Source organism: Synchiropus splendidus, chromosome 2, assembly GCF_027744825.2.
Source record: "Synchiropus splendidus isolate RoL2022-P1 chromosome 2, RoL_Sspl_1.0, whole genome shotgun sequence".
NCBI classification, from domain to species: Eukaryota; Metazoa; Chordata; class Actinopteri; order Syngnathiformes; family Callionymidae; genus Synchiropus; species Synchiropus splendidus.
In genome coordinates, this window is record NC_071335.1 from 7,947,460 (window position 1) to 7,966,256 (window position 18,797).

At 40.5% G+C, this 18,797-nt stretch overlaps 1 protein-coding gene across 14 annotated transcripts in view; it reads left to right on the top strand.

The window, feature by feature from the left end:
* The window catches only part of LOC128754971 (teneurin-3-like), a 160,128-nt gene that overhangs the window by 45,147 nt on the left and 96,184 nt on the right, over positions 1–18,797 (top strand). For 12 of the 14 annotated variants that reach the window (XR_008413993.1, XR_008413994.1, XM_053858002.1 and 9 more), the window contains 3 exons: positions 8,579–8,752; positions 11,070–11,134; positions 17,285–17,404. Coding sequence is in view for 11 of the 14 variants with exons in the window: in XM_053858002.1 (XP_053713977.1) it covers positions 8,579–8,752; positions 11,070–11,134; positions 17,285–17,404 (359 nt within the window). In the remaining 3 variants the exon portion in view is untranslated. Of the gene's footprint in view, positions 1–8,578; positions 8,753–11,069; positions 11,135–17,279; positions 17,405–18,797 lie in introns of those variants that run through there. The other 2 variants (XM_053858011.1, XM_053858012.1) reach the window with 2 other exon arrangements.

Below are 18,797 nucleotides of genomic sequence, written 5' to 3' on the forward strand. Positions count from 1 at the left end.
GCCTCCACGACCCCAGTAAAGGTCCCTGGTACCAGGGAGTACCCATAGGGAACACGGTTGAATTGAAAACATGTCTTCCTCATCAGGAAATGGAGGTATCTCCTGTGACTCATGAGGTGAGTCCTGAGCGAGCGCGATAAGACACTTGGAAGATCTAGGTCCGCTCATGAAAGGAGCGTCAAAAACCCCCCGTAGCTCACAGTAAATGCTGAAAAGCATTAGGTAGAGGTCTAGTAGAGGTCTGCCAGGGTCTGATTCCCATAAGGAGAGCTCTCACTGAATGGCCTTATCGCGCAGGAGGTTCATGCAGTATGCGCTCTTGGCACAGTCCGTCTGGAAGTGAGACGGCTGTAAGTTGAAGACGAGCGAACATTGCAGTGAATGATTTTTTTTTTACAAAACCCTGGTTTACCTGCATAAACCTCCAACGTGGGGATGGTTGGTTCACGACAGCCGGCAACAGGTTGTACGGCGTCAGCCACAGAAACTCCTGCTGAAACCGACACAGAGGAGTCGGCTGCAGTGGGTGGAACAGACATGCGCTCAAGGGCAGTGGAGATATTCTGTAGCTGCTCCAGGACACTGCGTAGCTCTTTCCAGGGTCGCTATTCTAGTACACTGGATGCCAACAGCCTTCTGCAAACCCACAACAACAGCTGGGTCCGAGACATGGCCAGATGGTTCTGTTATGGCTTTTTCTAGGAGGTTGAACCCAGTGGCTGAATTGGTGCAAGTTTACAGAAGACTTGGGAGAGTGATGATTATTTAATAATTTATTTAGATAAATAATATAAACGCAAAAGACAAACAGGAACAATAAACCAAGGACATCAACACCAAAGTGGAGTGAGAAAACAGGAACATGGGCAGGATGAAACCTGAAACAGAAAGCAGGTGATTAATAAGAAGCCTGACTATGGGGGACAACAGAAGATGCACTCAGAGGTTGCTCACGAGGCCCAAGTAACAAAACGTGCTCATCGCTTATTCACCAGGATAACTACAACATGGAGAAACAGAAAAAAGTTCACCAAAAACACTCACGCGCAGCAGGAACAAGAAGCAATAAACGAAAGCAGAGGAACGAGAATAACTAAGGCAGCGACTGTGAAAAGACGTCAAGCACGCACATAATTTAGAACGACAGGAGCACAAGAGAAGTGAGGATCGAAGGAGTTTTCTGTGCGGACGCAAAGCAATCATCTGGCGACGCAAGCTGGGACAGAGGTGTTGAAATCCATGTGAGCTTGATTCGCAAATGAATCTCAGCCGTGTCGCTCGGGAAGCTGGAGACAAACAGGGCAACAGAAACACAGAAATGGACAGACAAAAACAAAATAAAAGCATGACAGAAAACAGGGAACATGACATATAAAACAGCGTTGATGAAAAATGTATATAAAATTATATAAATGCTATGTATATATATATATATATATACTGCTTTACACACAGAAAAGGCTGCACTGACTAGACACATGCACAACATGTCACAAACATTCATGTGACATTGGGACCATATCAAACAGTGGTTCAGAAAATAAAATATATTTTAATACAAAACACATATAAAACACATTTTTACATTTTTATGTTTTTGCCTCATGGCCCATCCATGTCCAGTAACTTTCTAAAACACATGAATTGACTGCATTTTTTTTTCTGCAATTAGAATTCCAACATAGCCCAGTATCAGTACTGTGGCGTCATTTTTTCACAAATTGAAAGGTATTTTGTAAATTTTCAACAAAGCAAATTTGTGCTTTTAGGTTCCCTTGGTGGTATGTATCTGGGGTTGCTGAGGTTGCTGTCACTCACAGCACTGACTTCCCAATCCTGAGGGAACCGGAAGTCAGGAGTGGTCGGAGAAGCACTTATGCTAATCATCTCACCTGGGCCCTCCTTGTATGCAACTGTCTGAGGTTGCAGCAGAGTCAAAATTTCATCCATAATGCGGAAGTGTTTTCTTTTATTACATCTATGCCTAACTGGCGATCGGTCACAGATTGCCACCTCTTCATGACCTGCAATGCCCAGGACCCAGAGACGTGCAGGTCGGATCGGAGCCGACCCTTCTAAGCCACGTCATGGACTATTTGTCCCGCTGGCAGGGGGTTATGGTAAATCCAACCAGAACCTTCCGTCACAAGAACAGCTTTTTCCCCTCGGCCGTTAGACTAAGAATTTGTGGCATTTCCAGGAAATGGAAATTTTTTTCAGCATGATGGCCTGAAGAACAGATGATTCAGTGTTGTTACTGATCTGGAGCACCATCTGGATCCAGAAAGGAAAATGGACAAAACCTTGTTGGAGGTCTTCACTCTCTTTACTTTATAAAATGACGTCTTCTTTTTTTTTTTTTTTTTTTACAAATCACCTTAGTTCAGTAAATACTTCTGAAGAGAGTTTTATGTCCTTCATACTGTTACTTCTACATCAGACATCGTAATAAAGGTGAATTTGACCACAAATCTGAATAAATTAACTACAGCTTGCATTACTGAATAGTTCATTTTATGCAGAAACTTGCCACTTTGCTTTCATCGAGAAACTTTTTAATGGCAGCTCACCCCTCAGTGGACTGTGATTAAAGCTCCAGAATGATGAGGTTGTGCGTTCCTGTGGAGTAAACATCCCTGCGCCTGGCCTGAACAGTTAAAGCAGTGACTCTCTGCCTGGTTCTCTCAAGCATTCTCCCAGGTCGAGGCAGTTTTTTCAGTTCTGCCACTGTAAGCCTGGATAAGTTGATTCTACTCAAAAAATCTGAGGAAACCGGTTACGTAAAATAACAGTAATGTATAATGGTTAAATGAGTGCATTTAACTAAAAATTTTAGTTCAATACGCTAAGTGCCAAGTCAATTTAACTTAAAATCCTTTGTAATATCAAGTACGTTACCCAATTATTGTGCTTACTAACCTTAAGTTCACTGCACTAAATTCAAAATTGATTTAACTTAAAATGATTTGTCCTAGCAATTTCTTTGCCCGTTTACCCCAGTAAGTATCTTAAGTTAAAGTAAAGCAAAACAGAAGTATATTCTTTTTCTGTTTTATTTTAGAAGTATCAGTGAAATTAATCTTCAAGTAATCAAAACACAAAACTTTGAAAAAAAAAACAAAAAACAAAAAAATCCAAATCTAAAAGAAATTAATCATGAAAAATAAACACAGTGCAAAGGCTCACAGTGTTTGAGCAGTTTTTGCAAAATATACATTGTGAGTGGACACAGTAACGCCTCTGTTTGGTCACAATGAACATTTGACAATTACTGACTTGAACACAGAAAAATATTTGAAAATGAGCAGTCAGAAGACAATCGGCACCTAAAAGCATCTGCTTGTTTCAGAGAGACCGAAAATGTGTGAAGACACAATTAAACAATGATGAACAATAACTTTTGCTGGTGATTGAGAACATTCCAGCAGTGGAAGTGCACTGAATAAGTGGAGCAGTAGTTTACCTATTCGGAAACCTGTTTTACACTGAGAGTTGGTTTTTCAATGTTTGGATTTTGGGTGTCAGCTCACTTTCACCATTACCACACTCCCCTCCAAGATGATCCCCACTCTGGATGGGTTGAGCTCAGGACTTGACCAATGCAGATGATTACCACTGGAGTCTGGCTGTAGGAGTCCTTGTCAGTCACATCCTAACAGCAAGAAAATAGATTGACAAGAAGAGAACAGAATTTTTTTTTTTTTTTTTTTCAGTTTATGTTGTCATAAATTAATGATGGATGTATGAAAAATGAATTAGTTAAAATGTGGCTTTAAAATAAAAGTCTGTGAGACACTGAACACTCAAATGCTCAAATGATTCTGAAAAGAAGCGACAGACAGGTCTTCATTAATGGCTGAAATTGAAAAGCAAAATAAGCACCAAAAAAATAAATAAATAAATAAAAGTTACTTACGGAGGAGGTCATGAAAAAAGCAGATGGATCATCCCCCAAGATGAAGAGGACAGAGGCACCTGATGTCTGTTGGTTCCGCGGTCTGGAGGATAGTGGGCATAAAGCACAGTTTTGCAACATTACATGACAGAAAAGAGGGAGAGGAGAAGGGAGAGGGATAGAAGAGGAAGGATGAAACAAGGACAGCAAAGTAGAAAGGTCAGGTGATCAGAGGAAATGAGAAGATTTGAGAATGGAGAGGAAAGGGAAGAGGTGAGAAAAGGGAAGAAGAGAGGAGAGGGACAAGGAGAGCAGAGGTCAACACACTTTTGTCTGATGTAAAAGCTTAGAACTGGTCAAGTGCATCCAAAAAGTTCTCTCTGAGATTTTTCCCCATCACTCTGTTGAACTCATAATATACCTGAAACAAGCAAACAATGTACAATTTTATTCAACATTACATTTAGACTTAGACGTTCTTTATTGTCATTTTACCACAGAAAGCTATCATCATTTTTTGTAAAGTCACACAAACCTGGCTTTCTGTGAAAAGATCTGGCCATCGATGTATTATCTGGCTGATGGCCGGCTTGTCTATGACAACTTCTTTTCTCCGAAGAGCAAACGTCACATCCATCTCCTTCTTAATGAGGGATCCGTTTGGCTTTCTCTTCATCATTTCACTGATCAGGACCTGGCAAGCTCCTTCCAGGTTGTTTGCGGATTAATTCTCCGCAGTGACTGGTGAAAGATCAATCATTGGAATGACTTTGATGGTTGGCTTCTCTGGGAGCTCAGTGAGTAAATATCTGTTAGATTGCACAGCGCGTTGTCAAATTCCGGATCTTTGTATTGCAAGGCAAAGCTGTAGTTTGCTTGGAGTGCATCTTTGAGCCAGCCAATCAAATCTTCAAGTGTGTCAGGTCATGCTGGCATTGTTATCTTTCTTATATCTGCCTCAGAGACAATAATCTTCAAGGTTAATTTCGGTTGCACAGCCATCTGAGGAAAAAAATAATAGGCATTTAGCAAATGACATATCGCCTCAATGTTACCATAAGTTCTCCTTGCACCCTGAATGCTGATAACAGGAGGATATCATTCAGCTCTTCTTAAGCGCACACATAGAGGGGACATCGCTATAGAGAAGTTGGTAAAATCTCCATGCTGTACCATGCTGTCATTTTGTGGCAGACAAATATAATTTTAGTGTTAACTGCAACAATCTTTTCAATCTGGGCAAATTCAGGGAGACCTGAGCATGAGCCAGAAAAGAGTATCATGCTGGGATGGTACTTGATTCCATCCACACAAACAGTTGATGCCTCAAGAACTGATCCTGCCTTTGAATTGTTTTTAGTGATTGCCCTCCAAACATTCCATCCAAGGGAAAGAGGCAAGCAATAGCAGGGTAACTTTTGTGATCTGAACTGATGGTCTGAAAAATGAGCTACAGTCAAGATGGTAACCAGCTGCTTTTTGATGTTTTGTAGCAAGTGTCATGGCAACTTTTTTGAAATTTTGTGCATTGTGAAACCTCTGCCAGCAGACCAAATTTCCTTACAAGATGAGGGTAATGTTCCACATAATGATGCTTTGGCTTTAAACGAAAATGTGGAAAAGTTGACTGCAGCAGCTGTCTGTGTTCTGCTATCTTACAGTCCAGGAAATGTAGTGTCTCTTCAGTATGTCTTGGTGCCACAGCTAGCTCAACAATGTCTTTGAGAAGCATGAGAATTTCCCATGTGTTGTCACCCTCAGGGACACATTGACCAATAAGAAAAGGAAGGAGCCTTAGGAGACACCAATTCTCATGGGCATTTCCGCCAATGGTTCCTTTAGTGGAAAATAATTTTCCAATAATCAGAGGTCGGTCTGTTTTGTCAGTGAATGTGTAGTTGAAGTGCGGAGTACGTTATGTCCTGATTTAGCATATCCAGTGTGAAAAACGTTTTAACTAGGATGTCATGTAAGGTGTCAGGAGGGTAACCGGTGACTGCATGAAAGTAGATTCTCAGTTAATGGACGTGCCTGTTTTACACAAGTCAATCCTGAGACCTCTTTCACCTCCTGCACCTGCCTGCATGTCTCTGTCTCTGCTTCTGAGCTGAAAGAATCGAGAACATACCTCTTTTTTTGCCCTTTTCTACCACCTATTCTATGGGGTTTACCAGTGGAAACTGTCTGTATACATATGCTGCTATTCTTTTAGCAGTTCCTAAGGAGCCATCTTTGGCACAAAATTTAATCAAGTAACTTCCTGACATGCCCCTGGTAACCTCTCTGACAACTACTTCATCCATGTCAGCATAGTATTTCTTCATTACAGCTCTCACTCTGTTAAGCAGAAGAGGCTGTGACAGCCTATCAATTTCACACAGCTGTTGTATTACTTCTTGCGCAGTACTCTCAGGTACATGCAGAACACTTTGCATTTTTAACAGAACGGATGATAGGTTGTGCTCAAGCTGTTTTTCTAAATCCCAAAGATCATTCTCACTGGCTTCTTCACTCATCTCTTCAAACTCCTCCACGTGGCTTACATAATTACAACCAATGATTTCTGACTTGAACTTCTTCCAATTCTGTTCCCTGTGTACTCTACTCTTGTGCACTTTGAAAGTAGAGTAGACACTGTTTTCAAAGTTACAATCTTTATCAGGACACCTGGCTTTATGGTTTACTTTAAAGTGTGCAGTACATGGCGAGTAAAGGTGAGTTAAGTAGTCAGTCTCAGAACAAGACTGACCCACATGACAGCAAAATTTTACTGAAACATCTGCACTTGGTTGCTCTTCCAGAGCTTTGGTATGAAGGCGGGACAAGTGTACTTTTAGCACATTTAGTGATTTAAATATACACAGACATTCCTGATGTAAACAGGGACACGATGCTGTTCTTGCATAACATCCATGTTTTATTTGATAATGTAATGTAATGTAATAAATAACTGTGCTATCTATCACAGTTAAAATACTTACACATCCACAGCATTTTGGCCTGTAACCTGCAATAGAAGAACACAGAAAGGGACTTAGTTAGCTTATCACAATAATGTTTCTGCGTTTATTAATTGATCTGTATTTGGGAACGTTGCTTCCAACTGAGTTACATTAAGCCGATACACCTGTATGATAAACATTTATTTTAAGTCAATTAAGTAATGACATGTTGGTGGCTAATACTGTTGAGTCACCTCCTGGACCTCATTGCTTTGCCAATAACATAAAATTGGCGGTTTCCCCAGCGTTGTTGGATGACTAACCGCAATCTATTTCAATTGGTAGCCTTTTCATAATACAACGTCGATAACGTTAACTTTTTCGGTGCGGTGGAAGGCATTGACAGCCAACTGATGAAAATGTCACGTTAAACTGCACTGAACAACATTCATCTCTGCTAAAACAGTGACACAGCTAAAAGCAGAGTTAGCGAACCAGGCTTAGAGGGTGTAACCATGGGTTTCTACTTTATGCGTCCTCTGCCCACTAACAGGTTGCCAATGAGTAAAAACCAAGTGATGACTTGTGGATGAATGACAGTGGACATGACACACTGCAGCTGTCCCCTATGACCGTCAATAGAACTGAGGATTATAGGCTGCCCTCCAACAGGCTTTGCTATTGGTTACCTCCTCTCTGAGTCCCCGACTGCCTGAGAGCGACTGACTGGTTCTCCACCTAGGAAGGCTCCATTTCTTCCCATAAGACCCCCGTGACCTGTTGACGGTCACTCTGGCCAAAGTGGGCTACACCCGCGGAATGCAAGTGAGGGAGCTGGGTAACACTATGTCTATATTAGCAGGCTCCCTCAACCGCTTGGTCTTCTCGAAGATGTCTAAGAATTGTATTAACTGTAAGAATTTAATTGACTGTATCCCATTTATACCAGTAACCGTTAGATCCTGACATAGGAAGCAACACTGATTGAAATCAGTTTCACATAATGTCATGCAAATGGAATAGATAACAGGTAGAAATCAGAAGCATTTAGTAAGACTATATAGGAGTGGTTAGGCGGTGTCCCCAGACCAGTTCTTCGTTTCTATGCTTTCTGGATGATGTTTTAGCCACTTTTGAATGCTGCCGATGCTTTCACCCTTTTGGTAGCATCAAACTGAGTCTACAACCCAAGTGGCTCAGGTGATGCAGCTCATCCAGGATGGCACATCAGTGCAAGCTGTGGCAAGAAGGTTTGCTGTCACTGTCAAAGTAGTGTCCAAGGAGCACTATCAGGAGACAACTCCTCCTCATCCTCCTTTATGCAAGGATGAAGACGAGGAGGACTGCCAGAGCCCTTCAGAATTATATTCAACTGGCCACAAATGTGCATGCGTCTGTTTAAATGGTAAGAAACTCCATGAGGCTAATATGAAGGCCTGACGTCCACCGCTTGGGGATTGTGCTTGCAGACCAACAGTGTACGGGAGGTTTGTCAAATGTCAGAGAACAACCAAGATTGGCAAATCTGAATGTTCTGATGCCTGCAACATCCTCCAGCATGACTGGTCTGGCAGTGCATCAATAACGGCGTGATGGTGTGATACTTTCCTGCAATTGCTGAGAGTCACCATCACCCAGGAAAGAATTCAGAATATCACTTGTTGTTATACTTGCCATAAAAGCTGTTTCTGATAATATTATCTAATTGCATCTAAGCAGTCTGTGTCCCTTTCCCTTTCAGTCACTTTCTTTTCAAAACCAACACCGGAACCACACCGCTTTTTTCCACTGCAACCCCTAGCTACACCATGGCAACAGGCTCGGTGTACTCCCCACCAACCAGACCTCTGCATCGGAATGCCCTGCCACAATCAGCTTTCAAGTTTAAGAAGTCATCTAGATCCTGTTCCTGGAGGTAGGAAAAGAACATGACTAATTCTGTTTTTGAGGCGCAGACAACCAAGAGGCAAATATTTATAGTCTCTGTAAGTTATTTAATAATTCACTCTCAAGATGGGTCAGGAGTTCATGCTCTTTTCTGAGATAAGCAGGAGAATATTTCGAGAGCACAACATAGAAACAAATAAAATATTTACCAAGCTTGAGTGAAATTGTTGAACTCCTTGTTGTCTATATAAATTGTTATATATATATAAATTATTTCTCAGAGCAGTGCTATTTATAAATTGTGCCCGTAGTGCATAATATCTTCCTTCTTCATCTTCTTTTTCTTTCGGGTTCTCCCTTCAGGGGTTGCCACAGCGGATCAGGTTCCTCCATGTTATCCTGTCCTCTTCCTCTTCTCTCAAACCGACAAACTTCATTTCTTCTTTCACCATGTCCATAAATCTCCTCTTTGCCTTCCTCGTGACCTTCTGTTTGGCAGTTCCAACCTCAACATCTTCCCACCAATGTACTCGCTATCTCTCTTATGTACATGTCCAAACCATCTCATCTAGACTCTCTGGCTTTGTCTCCTCAACACCTGACATGTGCTGTCCCTCTGATATACTGGTTCCTGATCCTTTCCATCCTGGTCACTCCCAGAGAGGACCTCAGCATCTTCATCTCTGCTACCTCCAGCTCTGCCTCCTGTCTTTTCCTCAGTGCCACTGTTTCAAAACCAGACAACACTGTTGGCCTGACCACCGTTTCGTACACTTTACCTTTCATACTTGCCGACACCCTTTTGTCACACATCACACCTGACACTTTTCTCCAATTATTCCATCCTGCTTGCACCTGCTTCTTCACCTCTTTCTCACACTCTCCATCGACCTGGACAGTTGAGCCTAAGTACTTAAAACCCCCCACCTTCTTTATCTCTGCATCCTGTAACTTCACCTGTCCACTTGGGTCCTTATTCACACACGTGTTCATAACCTTCATTCCTCTCCTGTCTAAGGCAAACCTCCACTTCTCCATCTTATCTTCTACTTGTCATCTGCAAACATCATCGTCCAATGGGCTTCTTGTCCAACCACATCTGTCAACCTGTCCATCGCCATCGCAAACAAGTAGGGGCTCAGAGCTCAGCCTTGGTGCAGTCCCACCTCCACCTTGAACTCCTCTGTTACACGTGCAGCACACCTCACCACTGTCTTACACCTGGCATACATGTCCTGCACCACTCGAACATACTTCTCTGCCACTCCAGACTTCCTCATACAATACCACAACTCTTGCCTTGGCACTGGTACACTTTCTCCAGGTCCACAAAGACACAATGGAGCTCATTCTAACCTTCTCTGTACTTCGCCATGAACATCCTGTATATCATCATGGCCCACTGCCTTTCCACTCTTCAGCCTCTTCAATGCCCTCCTCACTTCTGCCTGACTAATCTTTGCTAAGTCATGATCTACAATGGCTTCTACATCTACTATTTGTTCTATCTCATTTTCCTGATTCATCAGTTCTTCAAAGTACTCTTTCCATTTTCCAATCTGTGGAAAAAGAGATTGTTTGACTTATAACATTCCTTAAGCTCTTTCCCTGCAAGGTACAGAGATGTTGTTGTACTTTGGGGAGTTGTTTGCTTCCATGAAGAACGGCCATTCTTAAAGTAATTTTCAAATGCTTGATCTTTCTGCTGAGGTGAAGTACTTCAGTGTGAAGGTTGTCAAAAGGGACATTGATGAAAGCTATTTGTGCTTGATCATACAATAGGAGTATTCATTGAAACTAGAACAAAACAAGGTGTCAGAGTAGCAGCAACATTGTTGTTGCTGTAAAATTGCAGACCACGCAAGCAAAAACCATGGCCAAGCGCGATCGCCTGGTGATGACCGCTCTGCGGTGTGGAGGTATTTCATTAGATATGAGAAATGCCGAGGCAGTAATTTGTTAGCTAGGTTTTGCTGTAATTGCAAGACTGGGTACTTCTGCAAAGTGTTTCCCTCTATTGCACCCATTACATGCTGGTACCAAAATTTTGCCTGTTTAAATTGTTGCTTCCCATCGTGTCATATCCGTTGGTGTTAAAAGAGAGAATCATATCTCTTCATTCCATGAGGTCCAATCACAATTATTCATTATAATTATGTTATTACTTATTGTTGTATATATCAGCAGTTAATGACTTGGAAGAAAAATAAGTTGGGAAGCTTGTCGACAGCTCTGCAGTGATTTTGTCAATCCCTCTAGATAGAGTGTACCAGAATGAAGCAAATGAAATCCTCTTTGTTATCTGGTATTAACAGATTTTGTTGTTTCTCTTTTTTTCTTTTCAGGTGTACAGCCCTGAGTGCAGTTGGACTGTCTATGCTTCTCACAATTATGCTCTGTTGTTGTATAGGTAAATACAAATGAACACACACGGGCACGGTACATACACAGGCACTCACAGACAATGGAGTAAATGATATTGAATAAATGCAGTAGAAATGGCTTATTTGAGGTCAAAATTAATCCAGGTGCATGGCCCGTCAGACATTGAATGAATCCTTCTTTGGTAAGTTTGTGAATAAAAGGTCAGATAAGCAATATCTTTGAGTAAGCTTAAAGATAGCATGAAAACCCCAACTTTACGATCAGCTTGATTTTTGGCTGCGCTTTTTCTAAACATTTCTCAACTGCTTCTCCAAAAGTTTATTGCTTCTTGCAAATTTCATAACTTTGCTTTGCCATCCATTTCTCCTGAACTGTCAGCTGTTCAGCACCTAAGTCCATTCTATGTAAAAAGATACTGAACCTGAGTGCAGGTCTTTGTCAAGAAAGTACTTACTAGATTAACTCCTCATCAAGGCGCAAATCTGACATACTCTACCAGGTCAGGTAATCAGATCTGAGTGAAGTTACATCTTTTTGCTCGTGGGACCAACTCTGTCCCTGTAGGGAGACTACCAAGTTTTATCTTTGTGCACAGGTTGATCAGCGTTGTTCAGCGAGAGAGCCTGAGCCTCTATTTACATGGAGTGGGGGACGCTAATTTTAGCCACTGTTAGCTACCAACTCCTTTGCCTCTACAGCGGCGGCATGGTATTCAGAACCTCAGAGGAGCAACGCTCATCCAGCATTCTGAGTCACAACAGCAATGCTAGCTGCTTGATGGCGATGTTTCAAAAATCTGTGATTATTTGGAAATGGATAAATGCATAAGAACAATCGCTTTCGCTCAACCTGAGATGGGGTGATAAAATCAGGCGCTCCTTGTCATTCATCATGCTGCTGAGACGCAGGAAGTGCACTTAAATATGTACATTTTATAATAAAATGAGTGACTTCTTCTATCATGAATCAATGAATAAAAAACCTGGAACATGACATCACATCTTTGCGTCCCTGCCAAGTGCCTGCTCAGCTCGAAGAAATGTGTCCCGTCTCCTCTTTTCTCTGAAGCCTGACCATACTGATTGGCGACAGTTCTAGAGAGAAATATTTAACCTACATGAAGACGGTTAAATATAACTGTTAAATTATTATTTCAATTTTACACATTGTTTTATTGTAGTTCATTGTTCAATCAAGTTTAATCGCAGCTAAATCTTGAGTCGTTCAATAATCGTTTGAATAATCGTGATTATGATACGAATCAAAATAATCCCGATTATCATTTTTGCCATAATCGACCAGCCCTAGAAGAAATGGAGTGGATCTGGCACACGTTGCTGCAGTCCAGGTGCTTATGAGCTCTTGATGAAGTTGAGGTGATTGACTCCAATCATGTGCCATAAACCAAGTGGGAGGGAGAAACACAAAACAGAAGTTACTAGTTGAAGTAAAAGTGAATCATGAATTACCACATATTTAAGCAGATCTTACAAAGAGATAGACAAGGTCATCTTAATTTCTTATAACTACATATCCCTTTCTGTTTCTGTCTATTCTAATAATACATTTTCAGGCCTATGTTAATTGTTGTGTTGTGTTATCCTTGACCAAATCTCATTACATGTGTTCCATCACACACATAGTGTCATCCCCAAATAATACTGACAGAATTTAAGTCGTGCAAAATTTATCTATTTTTTTGTGGAGGGAAAAAGTGCAATGCGAAATCATAGAGTGACGCATTGTAAGGTTTACTTCCTGGGAAGTCACTGACATTCAGATTCAGATTTTGCCAACAGCGGATGGTAATTTTGTTGTCACTGACTCTGCAGCTGGGTGATGGTGTTGGTTGCTAAAACTGCATGCAACATAAAATTCGATTACAAACAAATTGTACAAGCAATTGGAGTTTTGGCGCAACTGGCTGGTGCCTTACCAGATGTCTCTTCTCAGTGACATGATGGCCTCTCAGTTAAATGACAGCCCAGAAATAATAAGATGTAAATACTATGTAAATGTGGTCAGTGGTAGCCTTTTGGTAATTTGGGTATGTAAAATAGTAATAAGCAGGTAGCTACAGTCCCCTAATAGATTATTACCCCGTTAATATATTGTAAAACAGATGCATTAGTATGTATTAACCACTTTCATAAGAAGACACATGCAGGTCTCCCGCTGCACTGGCGCCTCGGTGAAACACTGTGGTGAAAGTAGTTGGATATTTGACGGACATCCGCTCTGCTATTGGCTAATCGCGTACGTGGAACCTCTTAGGATTCATTGATCGTGGACACACTCACTCAGGCAGCACTAATGCTACGACCCGGCATCAGTTAGGGACCATCAACAAATTCTAAAACGTGAAATCTTCAATAAGGCAAAGAAAAAAAGAAAATTGTGAAAATGGTTTTGCTCACACAAGACGAAGGACTGACAGTTTGTATCATGATTTCTAGAATAGAATATGACTAAATGATCATTTATTGAGATACGGCAGCCAGACGCCTCTATTTAACCCCCTAAATAAAATGACCGGGTTCTACGAGAGACATGAAACATTGCATTCCTCTTCTCTACTCTTAGTTAACGATTATATTTAGAGATAAACAATGAGACGGACCTAAGTGGACAGGTGAAATTACAGGATGTAGAGATAAAAAAGGTAGAGGATTAGAAGTACTACGGTAGTTGAGCCTAAGTACTTATAATCCAGTTGACAGAGTCCAGGGCGATGGACAGTGTGAGAAAGAGGTGAAGAAGCGGTACAGGCAGGATTAGGTTAGGTAACTTTATTGTCAAATATGCTACAGTACAAGACATATAGCATGGATGAAATATCTGGGATGGAATAATTGGAGAAAAGTGTCAGGTGTGATGTGTGACAAAAGGGTGTCGGCAAGGCTGAAAGGGAAGGTGTACAAACTGTGGTCAGGCCAGCAATGTTGTATGGTTTGGAAACAGTGGCACTCAGGAAAAGGCAGGATGCAGAGCTGGAGGTAGCAGAGATGAAGATGCTGAGGTTCTCTCTGGGAATGAGCAGGATGGATAGGATCAGGAACCAGTATATCACATGGACAGCACATGTCAGGTGTTTAGGAGACAAAGTCAGAGAGGCTAGATTGAGATGGTGTGGACATGTACAGAGGAGAGATAGCCAGTACATTGGTAGGAAGATGTTGACGTTGGAACTGCCAGGCAGAAGGTCAAGAAGTGGGCCAAAGAGGAGATTTATGGATGTGGTGAAGGAGGACATGAGGTTTGGAGCCGAAAGGAAAAGAAGAAGATTTAGACATAAACAAATAATGATGTTGGAGACAAACTCCACTGATGATTCTCAGCATAAAACAGTTTCAAGAGAGAATGTAGTGTGTCCAACACTAGGAATAGAATAAAAATGTATTTATTGTGATAATTATCGTTATCGCCGAAATTACAACACTTATCGTGATAACTTTTTTTTTGTCCATATCGCCCATCCCTAGTATCGACCCAGTAAATGAAAAAGACAATACATGCTAAGTTACCCAGTAAACAAATAAAAAACTGTAAAATACTGTAAATTGTAAAATAAAGCCTTGCTTGTATCCATGTAATAACCATGTTCTTGCATGTATAGGAGTAGGAGTATATATCTCACGTGACTGGAAACTGAACACAAACCTATATCATGTAGGTCCAGATATGTTACTATGTAATACATGCAAATTTACCCAGTGAATGAATAATAATTGCACTGTAAAAGAAAGCCTTTCTTGCTTCCATATAATAACCAGTTGGAGCAGATAACTCATCCGACTGGAAAATAAAAACAGACTTAGACCATGTAGGTTCAGATGTTTAACTATGTAATACATGGTAATCTACCCAGTAAGTAAACAAAAACTGTACTGTAAGTTTTTTTTAAATTTCCGGACTGCAATAAAGATCTAAGAGAAAGAATTGTCTTTTATGAATATTTACTGAAGAATCATTGCAAAGAGAGTGAGAATAAATGTTCATAGTATGAAGTGGCCACTCACACTGAGGCATTGTCACCGAGCATTACTTTAATCACTGGACAGGAGGGGTAGACAACAACATTGCAGGTAACAAGCAAGAATGTAGCAATAACCTTGAGCATCAGTGAGATGCTCAGTGTGTTCTCAGAGTTCTGAAAACAAGGAGAAATGGTACAACCAAAAACAATGAGGCAGTGTTTACCAGTAACTTCTCATTAGCCTGAACAATAACAATAATTTTCCATTATATAAGTGAAAGCCTTGCTTGTATACTTGTGAAAGCCATGTTCTTACATCTGCAGCTCAGAGTAGATGACTCCTCTGTCTGGAAATTGAACGCAAACTCATACCGTGTAGGTCAAGATATATTACTTTATAATACATGCTAAGTGTGTTCTTACATCAAATAGCAGCTGACCCACATAAAGAGGCATCATTAGTGCATGCTATACTGCCACATTATGTATAGCCATGTATGTCACTCTCTCAGTGTTTTCCATTAAAGACAAAAAAAGTCTAATTATATACTCAAAATAGAAATATTCAGTGATTAAGATGGAACTGTATTATACAGAATGAAATGTTTAATCATTTCAACGGTATATGGAGTACATAGTACATAGCAACTAGATGTGCCAAAGTTTAAATTGTAGCAAATTCTTATCACTGCACATTTGGGATTCAAACAGAACACACTTACAAACAGAAACAGACAAAAGAATGGAACAGGATTAAGTAGTGGTTAACTGAAGATGTATGTATGTATATATGTATATATGTATACATCCTTCAATAGGCAAAAAACCCTACCACATTTCAACATTATACCAAGTGTCCACAAAGCAGTGTGAAGCTTCAAAGTTTCCTCCGAGGGTGAAGACTATTTTTATTTTTATTGTTTTAACAGTACAGTTAGGTTGCTTACTGGGTAAATTGTCATTACATGTAACACATCTGAACCTATGTGGTACAATTTTGTGTTAATTCAAATGCAATGAGAAGGTATGGATCTATATATATATATATATATATATATATATATATATATATATATATATATATATAGGTAGGCAGATTAATTTCACAGAAAAAGAAATTAGCCGTCATGTTCTCCTAACCTTGCTTAATAAGTCAGATAGGAGCATGAGGCCAAAACTTGATGATGCTGGTGATGCAGGCTGGATAGCTTTTACATAGTAAGCCAGAGCTTTCTATGTAAAGGAAGAGTTTGATGCATGTTCTTGGGGATGACTTGTTATCATGACCCACATGGTGTTGGAACTTTGTGTAGTCAGTGGAAGCTGATGCCTTCTGCAAACATGGAATAGTGGCATTTAATGGTTAAACGGGTTCTAAGGTTTAACGCGAAATATCACGGGATTAGCCATAGTGTGGCTGAGAAACTGATTTTGTTAGGATGTGAGACGTGTGTTTCAGGAAAATTACACTGAGGAAGCCACTCTGGGAGGCACAATGAGTCCACTACACAGACTGAGCTTCCCCCTTTAAAATTGTAAGAACAGCACAAAGCAGCAGCGATCAGCTCTCTGTCTCAGAGAGCTCAGCCCTATGTTTACACGAGGTGGCGCTTGTGCTGGATATTTCAAATGCTCCTTGTGTGTTAGAAAGTTGGTCCAAGCTGCGGGGAGCGTGTTTGCGAATTCCAGGATGGAACGTACCTCAGTTTTCGACAGAGTAGACCCACTCATTGCCGTTTTAACAACACTCTACTTTCATATTTGTGGAATACATTGAAGAAAAAACTGCACTCTATTTTGAAACAAATAACACTGGAGATGTTTCAACACTTGAAGTTAGGGATGCTCTAAAGGCCAAACTTAGCAGCAAAATTACGTCATATTTTCATATCTTCAGTTATCCTGACTCCATAATTAAAACTAACAGAGTACGTGTCTATTTACAATGCAAAAACATGTCAAAGAAACTTCTTGTAACTAGTATTGTCACTAAATTGGCCAGTAGTCTTCATCAGGCCTGAGCAGCTTACTTTCGAATGTGGTTGATGAGCATAAACCAAAATTTACCCTGGATGGGTTGCAGGAAAATTCCTGAAACTGACCAGGAGGCATATCAATCAATATGTTTTTATGGTTCTTTGTTGCTTGTGTTCCTTCTCACTCATGTGTCTCTTTGCTTTCTCCTGCAACTTCTTATAGCCATGCATCTATTTGGACTAAACTGGCAGCTACATGACAGCGAGATGAATGGAGCCTTTGAGAGGGGAAATGGACGGAGAGTGACAACCATTAACTCTTTCCTGGTGTCTACACACAATGGTGAATTTATTTTTCTCACAACAAATGAAACTAAAAAGTCTGAGATCCTGAATGAAAACACAGCGTAATTGAAAAATAAAGATCTATCTCTACGGTTTTCAAATGCTGCAGCATGAAAGTATGTCTTAGGAAAAGAACATGTACAGCCATTCAGGAAATAAATCAAGTCAAAATAAAGGTGTAAAAAATGCATGAATATAATTAAAAATAATAATAATAATAATGGATTCGCTTAATTTGTGTTTGCAACACACCAACAGAAGACAGCTTAAATGTACAGCTGAACTGTTAAACTATATTTGACATGCTTTCGTGGAAGGATGGACCCAAGTGCTTTCGTGGAACTGGTCAACTGGTCGACAGATGACACGGGATCGAGACTAAAGTTAACAATTTAATTGATTATATGTGTGTATACATATAAATATATATATATATATATATATATATATATATATATATATATATATATATATATATATATATATACACACAAACAAATACACAGACAAGTAATGATGAAACTAAGGGCGCAGGAACAGGGAAGAATCTGGAACACAAGAAAAGGTGGATTAGAAATCACAAGCCTACAAAATGGGAGAACAGAAAACACACTAGGAGGCAATTAGCAGAAAGCACTCGGTGGCGGTGGCTATTCACACTCACACCACACGAGGGTTAAACTTAGCGGATCTATTTATAACTGGAAAGTGAGACTTAAAGCGGCTCACACGCGGGATAGGTTGAGGGTAAACAAAGGAGTTGCAAGGAAGAACGGGAGAACGCTGAGCGGCGACAGAATAGGGATTCCGCGCGGAAGGAATTTAGAAAGTTCAAGGGTTCAAAAACGAGATCACAGAAGTCTTAAGAGAGGCATCTGTGTGGAGAGTTGAAAATCTACCAACTGGCAAATGTAGCTGGCGACGGGAGGAATCTATCCACGGGAGGACTGATGAGATGATGAATGCCAGCTGCGTTTTACTCTAAAGTGGGATAGTGAAAGGGAAACGGAAACGAGAGACGGTAATAAAATAAAAGCATGAGGAAGGGGCGCGGAGAGAACACAAAGCAAAAAACAGAAAAGATGCGGACGTGACAATATTAGATCTCAGTTTTGTCATCAGTAAAATAATTTTATGACTGAGGAAGAAGTACGTAGGAAATAAGACGAAGGGACTCATCATCTTTCCTGCAAAGCTGAAATGTTTAGTTCCAGGACGTAAAGTGGAAAAATACCAAACCCCAGAAGGGGGGGTCACTGCTGCATGAGCAAAGGAAGATGAGGGAGAATTGCCTGAGACTTACCTTGCTGAGTGTTCACTATCAAAATTGCTGGGTGAAAAGCAACCCCAAATTGGATGAAAAAGCAAACCCATATGTCTGGTCAGATTCT